Genomic DNA, 14,279 nt, shown 5'->3' on the forward strand with positions numbered 1-14,279 from the left:
GCACTATTATTATTCCTCTTCTTCTTCTTCTTCTTCTTCTTCTCTCTCTCTCTCTCTCTCTCTCTCCCTCTCTTTTTGTTCTTTTCATTTACTGAAAGCTAATTTTAGACCAATAAGACTAAAAAAACACATTTTAAAAAATAATTTCTTTTTTACTTACACAATGCTTAAGACCGAGTCCTTGAGCTTTATGGAATGTAGACAATGCTTCCACTGAGATACTGCCGAATGAACATATATGGCACCGCTCTGAGAACCCAACCACATTGTTGGTAAAACACTACTCATTTTCTCTATTTCTTCGTACGCATGTTCATTCTCTGAAAAATGAAAAACAACTGTTCTAATAAAAATACCCTTAAGAAAAATAACACTGAAAAGATTAATTTGAAATGAAGACAATACGACAAAGAATAACTAACACACTTAATATATAATAAAAAGATAGAAAAATATATAATCAAGAGCGAAGCAGGACTATTTTAACTGTCTTCGTAATGCCTTCAAAGTTGTATTTTATTGATAGATTTACTTTTTTTTCTAACCTTCCAGGTCTATATTAACACTTATTACCATAAAGAGAACATTTTCCTTAAAAATATATATATATATATATAGACACGAAATCGTCTCCTAATGTTTTATTCTACTAATGATTTTCCATTTTTGCTAGCTACGTCTGCACGAGGGAATTTGTTCGGTAATACCAGAGAGTATGGAGGCTGCAGACAACAATACACAAAAACAGGCACCCGTTCAATCCATGATACTTCAAACTAATACTCATTACTATTGTAATCCGACACACTCTAAAGACTACTTACTTCCCTCTACTCTCAAGATATGCCCACCCAAATTGGTATGGCACCCAGAACTTGTCTGATTTCGCTCGCTTCTCTCGTGCGCCACTGGATTAGGAGATATTCTCCTCTGTGTCAGCACATCTATAGTAACATGTCTACTCTTAAAAACAATGAATTCGTTATTAGAATATAAGTATTTAATATCAGGACAGAAGTTTGTCCCCTTCCCGGAAAGAAAAAAAAAGTGGTTATCCAGAACGAGGCTATAAAGAAAAAAAGGAACGTATTCGTGTGAAACACTGACAAATAATGTGTCTAAAAGTTTATGGTACAGATATTGTATATCTTCCTCAACTTTTCAACATCTTTACGTCAGAAACATCAAACACTTATAGCATGATACCATCATTACACTCTGTTACCGCCAAAATATTGGAAGGTCTTTGTGAGTTCATCAGCAGGAGAAACAACAGGAATCAAAAATCTTCTCAGTCTCCACACCTCATAGTTGGCAGGATTCTTAATTTTGACGCTCATTTTGAGGGCTCACAGCTCGATAGCGAACATCTTCATGTATATACCGTCTTGCTTCTTGGCTGAAACTGAGGAATCCTAAGTGGAGTATGGTGCGTGCTACAATCGAATTCTTCTTTCCGGGAAGCACTTTACCTCTGCTGGTAAACTCAAAAGTCCTGTGAATACGTTGGCAGCAATAGGATACAATGACGGTATCAGCTATGGTAAGTATTTGATGTGTGTGATGTGAAGATGTTGAAAAATAGAGGAAGGTATGCACTGTCTGTACCAGATCTCGTTTACACACATTATTTGTGATTGTGTTTACAACAAAACTTTTTTTTCTCATTGTGTTTACATCAAAACTTTTTTTCTTTCTTTCTTCTGAGTGGTCTCGTGTTTCGGAAATACCTTTTCTTCGTTTACAATTTCTTTCTTAGTTTGTTGCTAAAGTAGTTGCTTAAACTATGAATCTTTCTTCAGTTTGACCATCATTCGACTTTTCCGAAAGAAAGTAAGTGGCAAAGGTGTAATATTCTTCCTTTCTTAAAATTGAAAATTCGGCCTCTTACGAAAGAAAAGAAAAGAAAAAAAAAACTTTAGGAAAATATATGAAAGTGCGTCTCTCACACACCGTCGAAAACTCTGAAGTATGTACCTGATATACGCTATGTTTTAGTTTTGTACACAAACAGTGTAACACTTGGCAACAACTTTGTTCTGGTACACTTCTCTAAAAGAAATGACACAAAGTAGTAAGTCCGTTAACTTCTGCAATTATTCTCAGACTATATCGCTATCAGCTGTTGTGAAATTTCAGAAAGTGTCACACAAAATATCAGTGATCCAGTTACATTTGATGCGGGAAGTATCTTTTAACTATATGATAAATAAAAGAAATGACCTATTTTATGTCACACCAATTCCTCTATGAATGCAAATTCAATGATAACCAAATGAAAAATGTACTAATCCGAAAATCGAACCCAGGTCTCAAAGCTTACCATGCCGACGCGCTAACCACTACAACATCTGTGTTATAAAACATATTTACACTCAGTGTTGGAAAGAAATATTTTGATGTAAATCGCAGATATTAATGTATCGCAAGATCTTATACGAGAACAAACGTGCGACTTGTCATCAAGATTATTTGTAAGCTATATTTAAGTTGTTTTCATAGCTCAAATATATCCAACTGCTTAGTGCTTGCATGTATTCGAATGTTTAGCTCTGATATTGTCAGGCAGGTTTCGAATCTAGAGGAAGCGCAGAAAGACTAATCGTCTTTATTCAGCACCAGGTGGGCAGACTATAGATCTTCAAGAAAGATACGAATAAGGCTCCTTCGGTTGGGTCACTCACTTGACTGTCCGCAGAAGCCTTTCATGGAACGGAATATCACAATAAATTGATGAACTTCATAATCGATATATATCGGATGTTCTAAAAATAGCGCCCACGGACTACAAAGCACTATTCTACAGGTCAAAATAAACTGAAAATGTTATATGATGCAATAACCTCTGAGGTGTCCTTCAGCCGCTAATTTCACTATGTGGCAACGTCGCAGATTAACTTGGAACCATTAGCATTGCTCTACAAATCCATCGATTGCTACAGTAATAAGTGATGCTAGTATCGACGTCTATTGATTTTAACTATCATCTGGAAAGAATTGATGGATTGGTAGATCATCTCGATCGTTCTTTATATGCGACGTTGCCACGTAGTGCAATTCGGGTCTCCAGACGAGGACCCGAAAGGTATACAAACGTATATATATATTTTGCTTTATTTCGACTTGAATAGTCCGTGGGTGCTTTTTTTAGAACATCCGATATATATCGATTATGAAGTTTATAAATTTATTGTGATATTCCGTTCCATGAAAGGCTTCTGCGACAGTCAAGTGAATGACCAACTGAAGGAGCCTTATTCGTATCTTTCTTGAAGATCTATAGTCTGCCACCTGGTGCTGAGTAAAGACGGTTAGTCTTTCTGAGCTTCCTCTAGATTCGAAACCTGCCTCACAATATCAGAGTTAAACATTCGAACACATGCAAGCACTAAGCAGTTGGATATATTTGAGCTATGAAAACAACTTAAATATAGCTTAGAAATAATCTTGATGACAAGTCGCACGTTTGTTCTCGTATAAGATCTTACGATACATTAATATCTGCGATTTACACAATTGCACAAATAATATTTCTTACTTTCTAGATATATATAAATCTAAATCTAAGGTGCATACTACAATGTGTTCAAGGAGAAAGAAGTGCAAGATAGAGAAACAAGGAGATACACACCAGATTCATTACCTTTAGGAACTTCAGATAAACCATCTTTTACAAGCCCAGTGACTTCTTTCATCAATCGTCTTGGTGGAGTGAAATTCACAGCCTCTACGGGAATTTCGTTTGGATCTGTGCACAAATAAATACAGTCATTTTACACGGGGAACAGCCTAATGGCTTTTTAAATCACTTGTCCAGCATGCTCATTACTTAAACAAAAAAATCTATATACAATGTATAAACAGGACTCCAGTCGACGACATAGGGCGGTATACGCCGCATATCCTCTGCTTAGTCTTAGTCATTAGAGTATACTTTCTATTTAAAGGCGTATAGTACTTTCTACTTTTGTTTTGTTATTTATTTAATCGGGTGATAAATAAAATATAACACTTTCTTACCTATCCTGTTCTTAGCCTCTGTTTAAGTATAGCGATCATGCGATAAAATCCGTTTTTCCTCACTACTTTGTGACCAAGAGAGAGAGAGAGGAGAAAAAAATGAAAAGGTTACCACAGTTCTATCAAAATTTGTGTGGTTTTGATCAGTAAATATTAGTAAAAAGGTTCGCTTAACTTTGATATTCGTATTTTCATTTCAATCCTCAGCATGAAAGTAGTTGATCGTTCTGATGGACGCAAATCAGATGGGTAATTGATCAAACTAGAATTAGTAACTTTCTTTGGGACAAGAGAAACAAGCACTAAGCACTACTAGACTCAAAACAACGAAGTCTACTTGTGCTAAAACAAAAATGTCTATCACAAGAATTTTTATTGTAGTTATAAGCCACAATAACTAACATTCATCTTTAAAACAGTACGTAAATGCCCGTCTAGCAACTTTTTAAGGCCAGTGGGGGCAAGAAGGCTCAGTGGCACAGCAGTCATCTGTGGTACGAGGATCCCTGCTTCAATCCTCGGCCACGTGAGTCTGTTCTCCAATTTCCATCCCACCAATTCTTTCATAATCATCCTCTTCTTTAGCCTAAAGGGTATTGTCGTAAGACGTAAAACTAGAAATTTAATTTAATTTAATTTCTTGCACACATTCAGACTAAGCGATGGTATACTACTCCTGGCCTTTGCGCAAGTCTGGATACACTGCCAAGTACAATTGATTGTCCTTTCTTACCTTATATTCTTCCATTTTCAGAGTCCTTGTACTTCAATTGTGTACTTCGCCACAAGGCAAACTACTAGACTTTTAACTGTGTTAAGCCTAAATTAAGTTTACCAGACAAAAATTTAATTGAATTTACAAATAGTTGGAGTGCGCATTCACTATTAATGTTTTTCCTCACACTACTAACAACTAATAAGTTGCCACCAAAAACCAAGAACTTAAATAAGTCCTCACATTTATTGTCATTTCACTAAAATGAATACTTTGTAAAGAACTATGTATTCACACTGGCAGGTGATTTAATGCATTCTCGTGTTAAACAACATTTGTATTATACAATTTTACGTGCTATGCATCACAGTGCACAGAGTTTGAAACAATAAGAATAGTTGCTACTAACCTTCAATAATTTCCCTGTCGTCCTGAGAATTCGAATTGGCCTTATTACAGGGGGGCTGTTCCTCATCCTCAACAGGCGCCGGTGTTTCACTTCCGGTTGCACAACTAACAAACGTTATCCTTCCGATCTTCCCTTCGTTTTCGTCCTGCTCCCGGTTCTCTTCCTGGGTTTCCTCGCTCGATTCCTTCTCCTTCTCTTTCTCCCTCTCCGAGTGTTGCTCTGTGAGCTCAAGAACAACCTCATTATTTGGCTCCTCACTGATCAAGTAATCGCTCTCTTTTGCACCTACAACAAACAGTATATAGAAGTCACAATATTCTTTTTCGTGAAATTAATTTAATGAAGAAAGTCCAATGACTCGAATTCTATTGTGTCAGGCAAAGCATGACCCAATATTTAAGTTTAGTTTTAGTTCTAATGCATGGGTGGGCCAATCTCAGAGTACTAATTGGTGGGGCTGCATCAATGATGGAACATTGTAATTTACACAACAATGACACAAAAAAACTATTCCAATGGTAACCAAAATATTTATTCACTACAGAGAAGCAGAATAATGTATTTACTTACAAAAATTTTAGTGGGAAACTTAACCCTTCATATCCTGAACCAGTCTCTCAACGTTCAGGGGTACACCAGATGTTTTAACGCGGAGGCAGTTTTCAAGGTGGACATCTGTTATCCTTGATCTTTCCTTGGACTTGACATGCTTCATGCGCAAGAAGAGTTGCTCACATACATATGTGCTGCCAAACAATGCCTTGGTTCTCATGTTGAAAAGAGCTAAGTTGGGGTATTGGTTGCATAGAAAGTATTTCTCACAAAAATCTTGGAGACAAGTGTCCTGAAATATTACTTTCAAGCAACATTCTCCTGAAATTCAACAAGCTCCATCTGCAAATTGTCGGGAGTACTACTAACGTCAACGCTTAATGGTGATGAGAAAATACTGAATTTAACTTCCTCCTTACTGAAGTCTCTAAGACGGATATTAAATTCTTCAAACAAACCTGTCGATGAATTTGCGTAGAAAGAGAATTTATCACGCTGCAACAGGGTTGGAAGTGGGAAGCACTTTCATTTCTCATTTGATTTTCCCACAGTTTTAGCTTCATTCCAAAGGATTTGTCATGTCCGTAAAGTTCACGAACCAACTGACCTTGTGTCTGCAACTTTGCATTCAGATCATTCAAGTGACAGGTAATATATACAATAAATGCAAGGTCATAAAACCACTTTTCATCGTTTAACTGAGCTGTAGGTTTTCTTTTCACGTCCATAAAAATTACCACCTCTTTTATCAGATTATAGAAACGCTGTAGCATCTTTCCCTTGTTGAACTAACGTACTTCAGAAGAGTAGATCAGATCTTCATCTTCTGTTTCCAGTTCGTCTAAAAAAGTTTTAAATTGGTGGTGATTGAGGCCTTTCGATTTTACATAGTTCACTCAAGAAACCACTGTGTTCATAACATGGGCAAATTATAACGTTTTGGCACAAAGATTCTTCTGGTGTAAAATAGAATGGAAAAACCCATGTTACTAATGTCAACTAATCCTTTATTTTTGTTACAGGTCCTTCATTTGGTCCAACCATTGAGGAAGCTCCATCAGTCGATACCCCATTTGATCTCAAATTTGTTAATTACGTGTTTTACCTCGCTGAAGGTATCTTCCCCCGTAGTACTACCACTCATAGGTTGCAAGGCAAGCATTTCTTCGGTGCAATAGGAATCTTTATCCATCACGCGACCTTCTATGTCAACTTTCCTTTTCTTCTGTGACGATAATATTATTAACTATAAACGCATACAAGTTTCTACAACCATCATGTTTCTCAGCATTTAGAGAAATTTTTACAATTTAGATTTTTGATTTGGTAATTTATTAAAATATAGTTAACAAAGATATGACATTTTTTTTTTCTAAAAATATAATCAAACATGTACTCAAAAACAACTTCCGCTGTAATTATTACTCACTGCGATACATTTGAGATTGAGTACTTCGTAGAGCATTTCATATCAACAAATGATAATACCAGAACAATATCTCACTTACCTCACATATTCAACCAAATAATATTTAATGAAACTTAGCACAGAGCAATGCATTGCACAGCCCAAACCGATATCTGTATGAATACATTGAAAATATCATGTATGAGTTGTTTATCTTTTCCTGGTCACAAATCACCAGTGTTGCCCACGAAATGAAACGAGATAAAAAAAAAATTCTGATGACTTACAAGACGAGACAGGACTCTTTCAATAGAAACTTTTCAAGACAAGACAGCATTTTAACGACACCTTCTCGAGACAAAACATTTTAAAATCTTGTGTCATGGGCAACACTACAAATTATACACACACGGTGAACCTTTGGCTACACTTTCTGTATATTGACTTCCTATACAGTGCAAAACTGCACAGCACTATTCTGTTTACATTACACTTTATCTGGTAATATTTGAACTGATTCCTAGATCTTTCTCTTCTGTATTTTGCCGCACAATTACTCTATACACTATATCTACCTGTACCAGTCTTGCTAGTAATTTGAGAATTCCTAGTGTTTTACCTTTTTCCTGCTATTTCAGTATACAGAATCGAAGCGTTGATAACTGTTGGATAAAGTGGTCTGAAATGAATCAACGTGCCACCTTATAGTGCCTGTTTGCACTTAATATTACCTTGTCATTTGGTTTTCAATGTTCATATTATATGTGTCATTGTGACATTTCATTATGTTTGGAGTTTTATACGTTGTTTGAAATGTTAACATATGAATGCATTGTGTTGAAGACGAGCACATTCTTCTTCACACTCCCTTGGTACACTGCAGTGTTACTCCAACATGTCTGTAAACACAATAGAACACAAATTTTCATCACTTTTAGAACAATAGGGTCTTCTCTTGAGCACGTCCCCACAAGGCTAGTGGATTTCTCTCTAAATGTCTTCGTGAGATTTAAAGAATTGAAAAAGTTTTCAGTAGTCATACTTTGTCCTTTTCAAATTATAGGTTCATCAGTCACATCATTGTACAGTGTCATGTCCCTTCGCTAGTTCATGCTTCTTTTCCCACATACAGAAATCGATTCACTACACACTTAAATATTGGAAGAATGTTATTGCCATATTTGTTAGACTTCGAAGCTTTTTGCCTTACTTGATACATAAAAACTGTTCATCAATAGTCAAGAATAGCCCAGGCCTCTAAAATGAGCTTGTTTTCAATAAACCTGTTCTACATAGCTGGGAACAGAGCAAGTTTGTTAGTTTTGTTAGATTTCTTGTGAAAGCGTAGATAGGACTACTTGAGAATTTCACAAAACTGATTTCTAGAATTGTAACTTTACCTGACGGTACGTCCCGAAGATCATCAGTATACAGGGTATGCACTGGAGTATGTTTCAAGCTCGAGTAAATTTACGCTGAAACTAAATGCATTTCCCTGTCGGCTTCAGTCATTGTCCATTCCAGGTATGTTTCAGTATACCAAGGTATGATGGCGATGACAGGTCTACTAGGCATGACATGTCTCTTTGCATGCCGAGTACCCGAACGTCTCTCTTTATGACAGCTCCTAAATATTTCCATCAAAAGCTCCGAAGATTTCGATTCATATTGTCATTTCATTATAATTATAAAGGGAGTCAAAATTATTCCATTGGGCATTTAATAGAAGCATAGCAGGAAAATCGAACCGAGATCAGTAATTTCCCAATTGAAAAAATAAATACATACATAAATAAATAAATAAATAAATAAATAAAATAAATTTATCCGTTGCTGAAGAAGCCTTTACAATTAATACCTACTACTATATTTTTCTTTCAACGGAAAACAGAAGCCACAATTATCTACAGGAAAATCTGATGATCACTGAAATCATATTACTTCTTTTTTTTAACCTACAGCCAACAAAGTGCCATTTATGATCATGAACATAGTCAAAGTTTCAAAAATGACATTCAAATGAGATCCATTAATGCGAATACACAAACTTGTCACTGAAACTCCGCACAACACGTTGCACCATATCTTATGGAACTGCCACTATTAAAACCAATGAACAACGTCTTTCAGTTCTTCTGTAGTGCGTGGTTTATTCATGAAAATTTTTCCTTTGAAGTAACCCCAAAGAAAGTAATCGAATGGTGATAGGTCCGATAAGCGAGGTTGTATGTTGTCTCGTTGAGCTATTTATCTGAGAACAGCCACCGATGTCTTGAAATACGTGCAGTCGTTCCTTTTTGCTGAAACCATATTTGTGTGGAATCAATTGAATCCTCTGCATTCCGAACAACACTTCATTTGGATGACGTCATTTCTAAAGCGTAACTTTCTTCATCCTTTTTTTTAAGTTTATAAAGAGCACTTCAGTAGCTGTAACTTAAAAAAAAAGAAAGTTTTGTTTCAAAGTATAACCTTCTATGAGTTCAAAATCCACCAATTTTCTTACCGAATTCTGTAGTATGTTTCCAGTGAGTACACATCATAAAAGATAGTCCATCTATTTATAACGAACTCACCTGGAACACTAGCTATGCATAGCAAATGTGATGAGCAAACATGAAAGGACTCCAAAATGTCTGCTGGATTATTGGCGTCAATGACTGTAACTTTACTAATGGCATGAGTACTCGTACAGATCCAGACTAAAGAAGATAATTGGTGTTCTAGCTCTTCACCTTCTCGTCTTATTTTCTCTCCTTCCTGAAATACAGGAAACATTTTTATTTTACATGTACACCCTATCCCCCCCCCCAAAAAAAAAATAAATAAATAAATAAAATAAAATAAAATAAAAACTGACTATGATTATTTCGAGCTAAAAATTTTCTAAGTCCAACTTCGGGTATCTTCGAAAACAGTAAATCAAAGATGCCAGGTTCGAGTTACCAAGCCAATCTTCGCAATCGGGAAAAATGGGAAGATGTTTTTTACTCTTTTAAGTGTAATAGGACGTTGAAATGTTATTAAGTGTAGAAAAAAGTAACATTCAATGAAATACTTAATGATACAGTATTTCGAAACTATGTATACATGTGAGCACAACCTACATTTCCATACGTAAATAAAATGAAAGGAAAGATAGTAAACATAATTCTCGCATCCATAGTAGAATGAAAAGAGAAAGGAGAGAAAAACACATCTGCCACGGATTTCATTGTAATTGTCATGGAAATTCGGTTATACTTCTTCAGAAAGAGGTGGGCAAGAGTGTTCATATTAGTTCAGAGGTAAAGTACGGGAATTCTAATCGTGAGTTCGATTCCCCTTTGGGACAAACTTTATAATATTTAATGATATTGTCTTCAATGCATCAATATTTATGTTACATTGTAACGTACCCTTTTACCGGTACTTTACATTGTTTACCGGTACTTTACATTGTTATTGTTTTACCGTTGTTTTGTTAAGTGGCCCCCATTTAGTATAGTCTTGCCATTAGTTCAAATACATGTTTTATTTGTTTTTACGTGTTAGTGATTAACGTTAGTTATTGAATTGTTTTCTATTAATACAAGTCAGCGCAGGGTTATTCTACAACTGTACACTACATTTACATATAACTAATATCAAACATAAAGGATTGTTGACATCATATAAAATCATTTTATATGTTCTAAGTAAAGTCTATTACGTGTTTATATTGTCATAATAACAGAAAGATTCTTTATTCTCTAAATCTTACCCCGTGATGTTAGTAAATTGAGTCAGTCGCTGGTATGTTTACATTTTGTGATGATTACATAATCAACCATCGATAATCGATGTTTATTTATTGCTTGCGCGTTGCATGCTGGGTAGTAAAATAAACATGGCGCCTTACAGCTTTTACGCTCTGAAGAGGTGAGGGGCGTCTATTGGATCATCTACACTTGATGGAACGGAGAAACTAGGTATTATACATAAATACTTTATTTTTAGCCTGTGTAATTATTTGTGTAGTTAAATATAATATATATATAAATACTTCATTGAGTTTTAACATTTAGGAAATTAATTATGATAAAATGTTGGTTATTATAATAAGAGAAATATGGTGTAGCCTGGGTTATGTAGTTGCCAGGTGTTACATGACGCTCCACCATTTTTCTTTTGAAGTGAAATAAGTGACGCTGTAGGCCTCCGTAAAACCTTTGAAATTTTATAGCCCAAATTGGCTTATTTTAGGATCAAAGTGTACAAAATTTAATCTGGACTAACACATAAAGTATTTAGGCAAAGAAATGTGGAGGTTCTACTCGAAATTTTAATCAAACAGTTTTGGATAACATGCGTCACTAGACGATCGACTCAGCCTTGGATGAAAACCGTCGGGGCAGCCGGTCATTTGGCTGTAGTCATCACCGGTGACAGTCCTGGATCAGGCTCCTCCATGGAAATGTAGAGGTTTGCTCGAGGAGGGTTCTGGTGAGGTAGACAACCTTTAAGCAGGTAAAATCAAGTTTTACCTTTTCTCTTTTTTTCGACTTCTTGGGACTGAGAACAACCTAATATACGGTACCATTTCGTGTTTCAAACTTTGAAATTCTGAAAACATTAATTGCTTAAATTTTATTTTCATCGGTACTCAAGTAATATGACAGTTATGTGTGAATAGTGCTTTTTGCTGCGTTACGCATCTTCTGGTCTCATCGTAATATTATCGCTAATCCGTTAATATTATTATCAAAATCTGCCAGATGCATTAGTATGACTATAGAATTAGCTTCCAGTACGAAAATTTTACCGGCTTAATTCAATGACGTAATTCGAAAGTTTAGGTTAGTTTCGGTATGGTCAACTAACTTGTCGTTTTTTTTTTTTTTCCTGAGTAATGCGATGTATCAATTGATCCGTATAATTAAATGAAATACTAATAGTATGACCAGGAAGGTACTAAACGTTTGTTTTTTTTTTTATTTCATCTTCATTTGTATATAGTACATATTCATTAATAGGGATAATCAATGTAGTGCTTGTAAAATGTGACCCATGGCATAGGAGCCAGTATTATAATATGCTACACATATTTGAGTTATGAAATGATTCCTAAAATGGAATGATGATGTAGTATACGTATGGGCACGTGCAAGGAACATTTTATGCTATCATGTTATTTCTAATTCTTCCTTTGTACTCTCCTGAGTTAACTGAGTTGTAAATGGATCAATGCCTAATACTATGAAACAGTAGTAGCCAAACATCGCATGAATATTGTATCATTAAAATATATTAATTGATATTGATATGTGTGATCTAAAATATTAACTTATATTAATATGTTTGACCTGCCAGAAGACGCTATTAATAATGTATCATGTATTTGTTTATTTTTTTTTTTTTTGTTTGTTCCTTTTCTTGTACGAATATGTAAATTTAGTTACAATACTAACGTGGTTACTGAAATCTATGTAATCAGAAAATGTGAAAACTGAAACAATACAAAGTCAAGATATTTAAAAGCTAATAGATTCTGAAATCCATAACCTTTGTAAATTGTAATTCGATTTTTTTTTCTTTCTTTTAATCTTCTTTCTTCGAATCAATAAATGATAATCTCCATTTATGAATCTATGATTGCATTCCAGAAATTCATATTAAACATAGATTATTTGATAGTATTAAGGTGCATTTTAAGTTCGTGTCGAACATGTGCTAGATTGCACATCGACTAAAATCTCATTGAGGGTCTACTGCTACAGCAAGAACCTGTGATAAATGCTAAATTCTTGTTGCGCATGTAAATTAGAAATCAGTATTGATCTTTCATTCTGATTTTTTTTTTTTAATGGGTTAAGTTAGTCAAGCTACTAAGTTTTTATAAATACGTTGATTTTTTTTTATCCAATCTAAGATTTTGCTTGGTATATTTCATTTACTTTTATGACGTTAAATTGAGCGTATCAACATTAAAATAATAATTACATTAAAATGAATTAGGTATGTGTATATTTTTATACAATCATTTCAAAACGTAAGTAATTAGGCCTATCATGTTTAAAGTTTCAACATTTGATATGTGGTGGGTGTTAACAGAACGTCGTCATATTATGTGAATGTTAAATACAAAGTAAAACGTATAACAACAATACATAAGTGTGTTGTGCATTTGTCTGCACCTATTTGTCATACGGAAGTTACTTCTCAATATTCTCATCACAGCATGAATGTCCTTAAACATACGAGTAGTATTATAATCACTGAATATGAGACATTTTGGTGAAATGAAATGAAATCTAAATTTTACGTCCCACGATTATGGCGGCTAGGCTAAAGGAGATGGTGATGATGAGAAATGAATGAAATGGTGGAATGAAGAAAGTGGGGGGAAACGGAAGAACCCCGAGAAAACCCACGCACATGGTGTTTGTCCACCACAAAATTCACTTGGCGCGAGCTGGGATAGAACCAAGGATCCTATGCACCAGAGGTGAGACATTTTGGTGTTTATTTAATTCACTACTAAAGTTGAGGATTATTGTGTATGCACTTTATTCGTCTAATGCATGAGCACAGTTATGACGAGTAAAATGCACTATTTATTACATAATTTGAGTAACGCGGTTTGAATTTTGAAATTATTCGCATTTTTCTTCACTTTATGTGAGAGACTGAAACATATGTAATTGTATTTCGTTCAACACTTCCAACCTCAGGTTTTGTGACATATCTTGATAAGTACCAGCGGTGGTCCAATAGGTAGCAATAAGAAACCATTAATTCAATTTCCAAATTTCAGAGTGTCGGAAGTTCAGAAGTTGGGAATTTCACAATTGTAAAAAGTGAAAACCAAATAATCAAAAATATGAAACATGAGATACACATTTCACAGGGTTGTGTAGGAAAGAAACCGTATAAATTCACACTTTCACTACAATAGCCTGTGTAATAGTGCTCTATTGTCCGTGGGCGCCATTTCTAGAACGTCTGATATATATATATATATATATATATATATATATATATATATATATATATATATATATATATATATATATATATATATATAATGCCCGTTCTTCGCACGGGAAATATTTGAAACCCCTTTTTCTTAAAATATCTATTTCAATGAAAGTTAAATGAAAAAAATACAGAGGATATTCTAAATATCGAAAATACTTTTGACTTAAATACCGAAA

General features: G+C 34.7%; 2 protein-coding genes across 3 annotated transcripts in view; one reads left to right on the top strand and one right to left on the bottom strand.

Moving 5' to 3' along the window:
* The window catches only part of LOC145662229 (C-Jun-amino-terminal kinase-interacting protein 4-like), a 79,345-nt gene that overhangs the window by 45,164 nt on the left and 19,902 nt on the right, over positions 1 to 14,279 (bottom strand). For both annotated transcript variants that reach the window (XM_081727574.1, XM_081727573.1), the window contains 4 exons: positions 9,681 to 9,864; positions 5,145 to 5,429; positions 3,632 to 3,748; positions 161 to 320 (listed from right to left, as the gene is read on the bottom strand). In XM_081727574.1, coding sequence (XP_081583700.1) covers positions 161 to 320; positions 3,632 to 3,748; positions 5,145 to 5,429; positions 9,681 to 9,864 — 746 coding nt within the window. The remainder of the gene's footprint in view (positions 1 to 160; positions 321 to 3,631; positions 3,749 to 5,144; positions 5,430 to 9,680; positions 9,865 to 14,279) is intronic.
* Positions 10,776 to 14,279, top strand: part of LOC145662228 (uncharacterized) — a 159,459-nt gene continuing 155,955 nt past the window's right edge. The window contains exon 1 of the mRNA XM_081727572.1: positions 10,776 to 11,054. The gene's annotated coding sequence lies outside the window, so the exon portion shown is untranslated. The remainder of the gene's footprint in view (positions 11,055 to 14,279) is intronic.

The sequence above is a fragment of the Thermobia domestica genome, chromosome 10 (genome assembly GCF_964235325.1).
Source record: "Thermobia domestica chromosome 10, izTheDome1.hap1.1, whole genome shotgun sequence".
NCBI lineage: Eukaryota > Metazoa > Arthropoda > Insecta > Zygentoma > Lepismatidae > Thermobia > Thermobia domestica.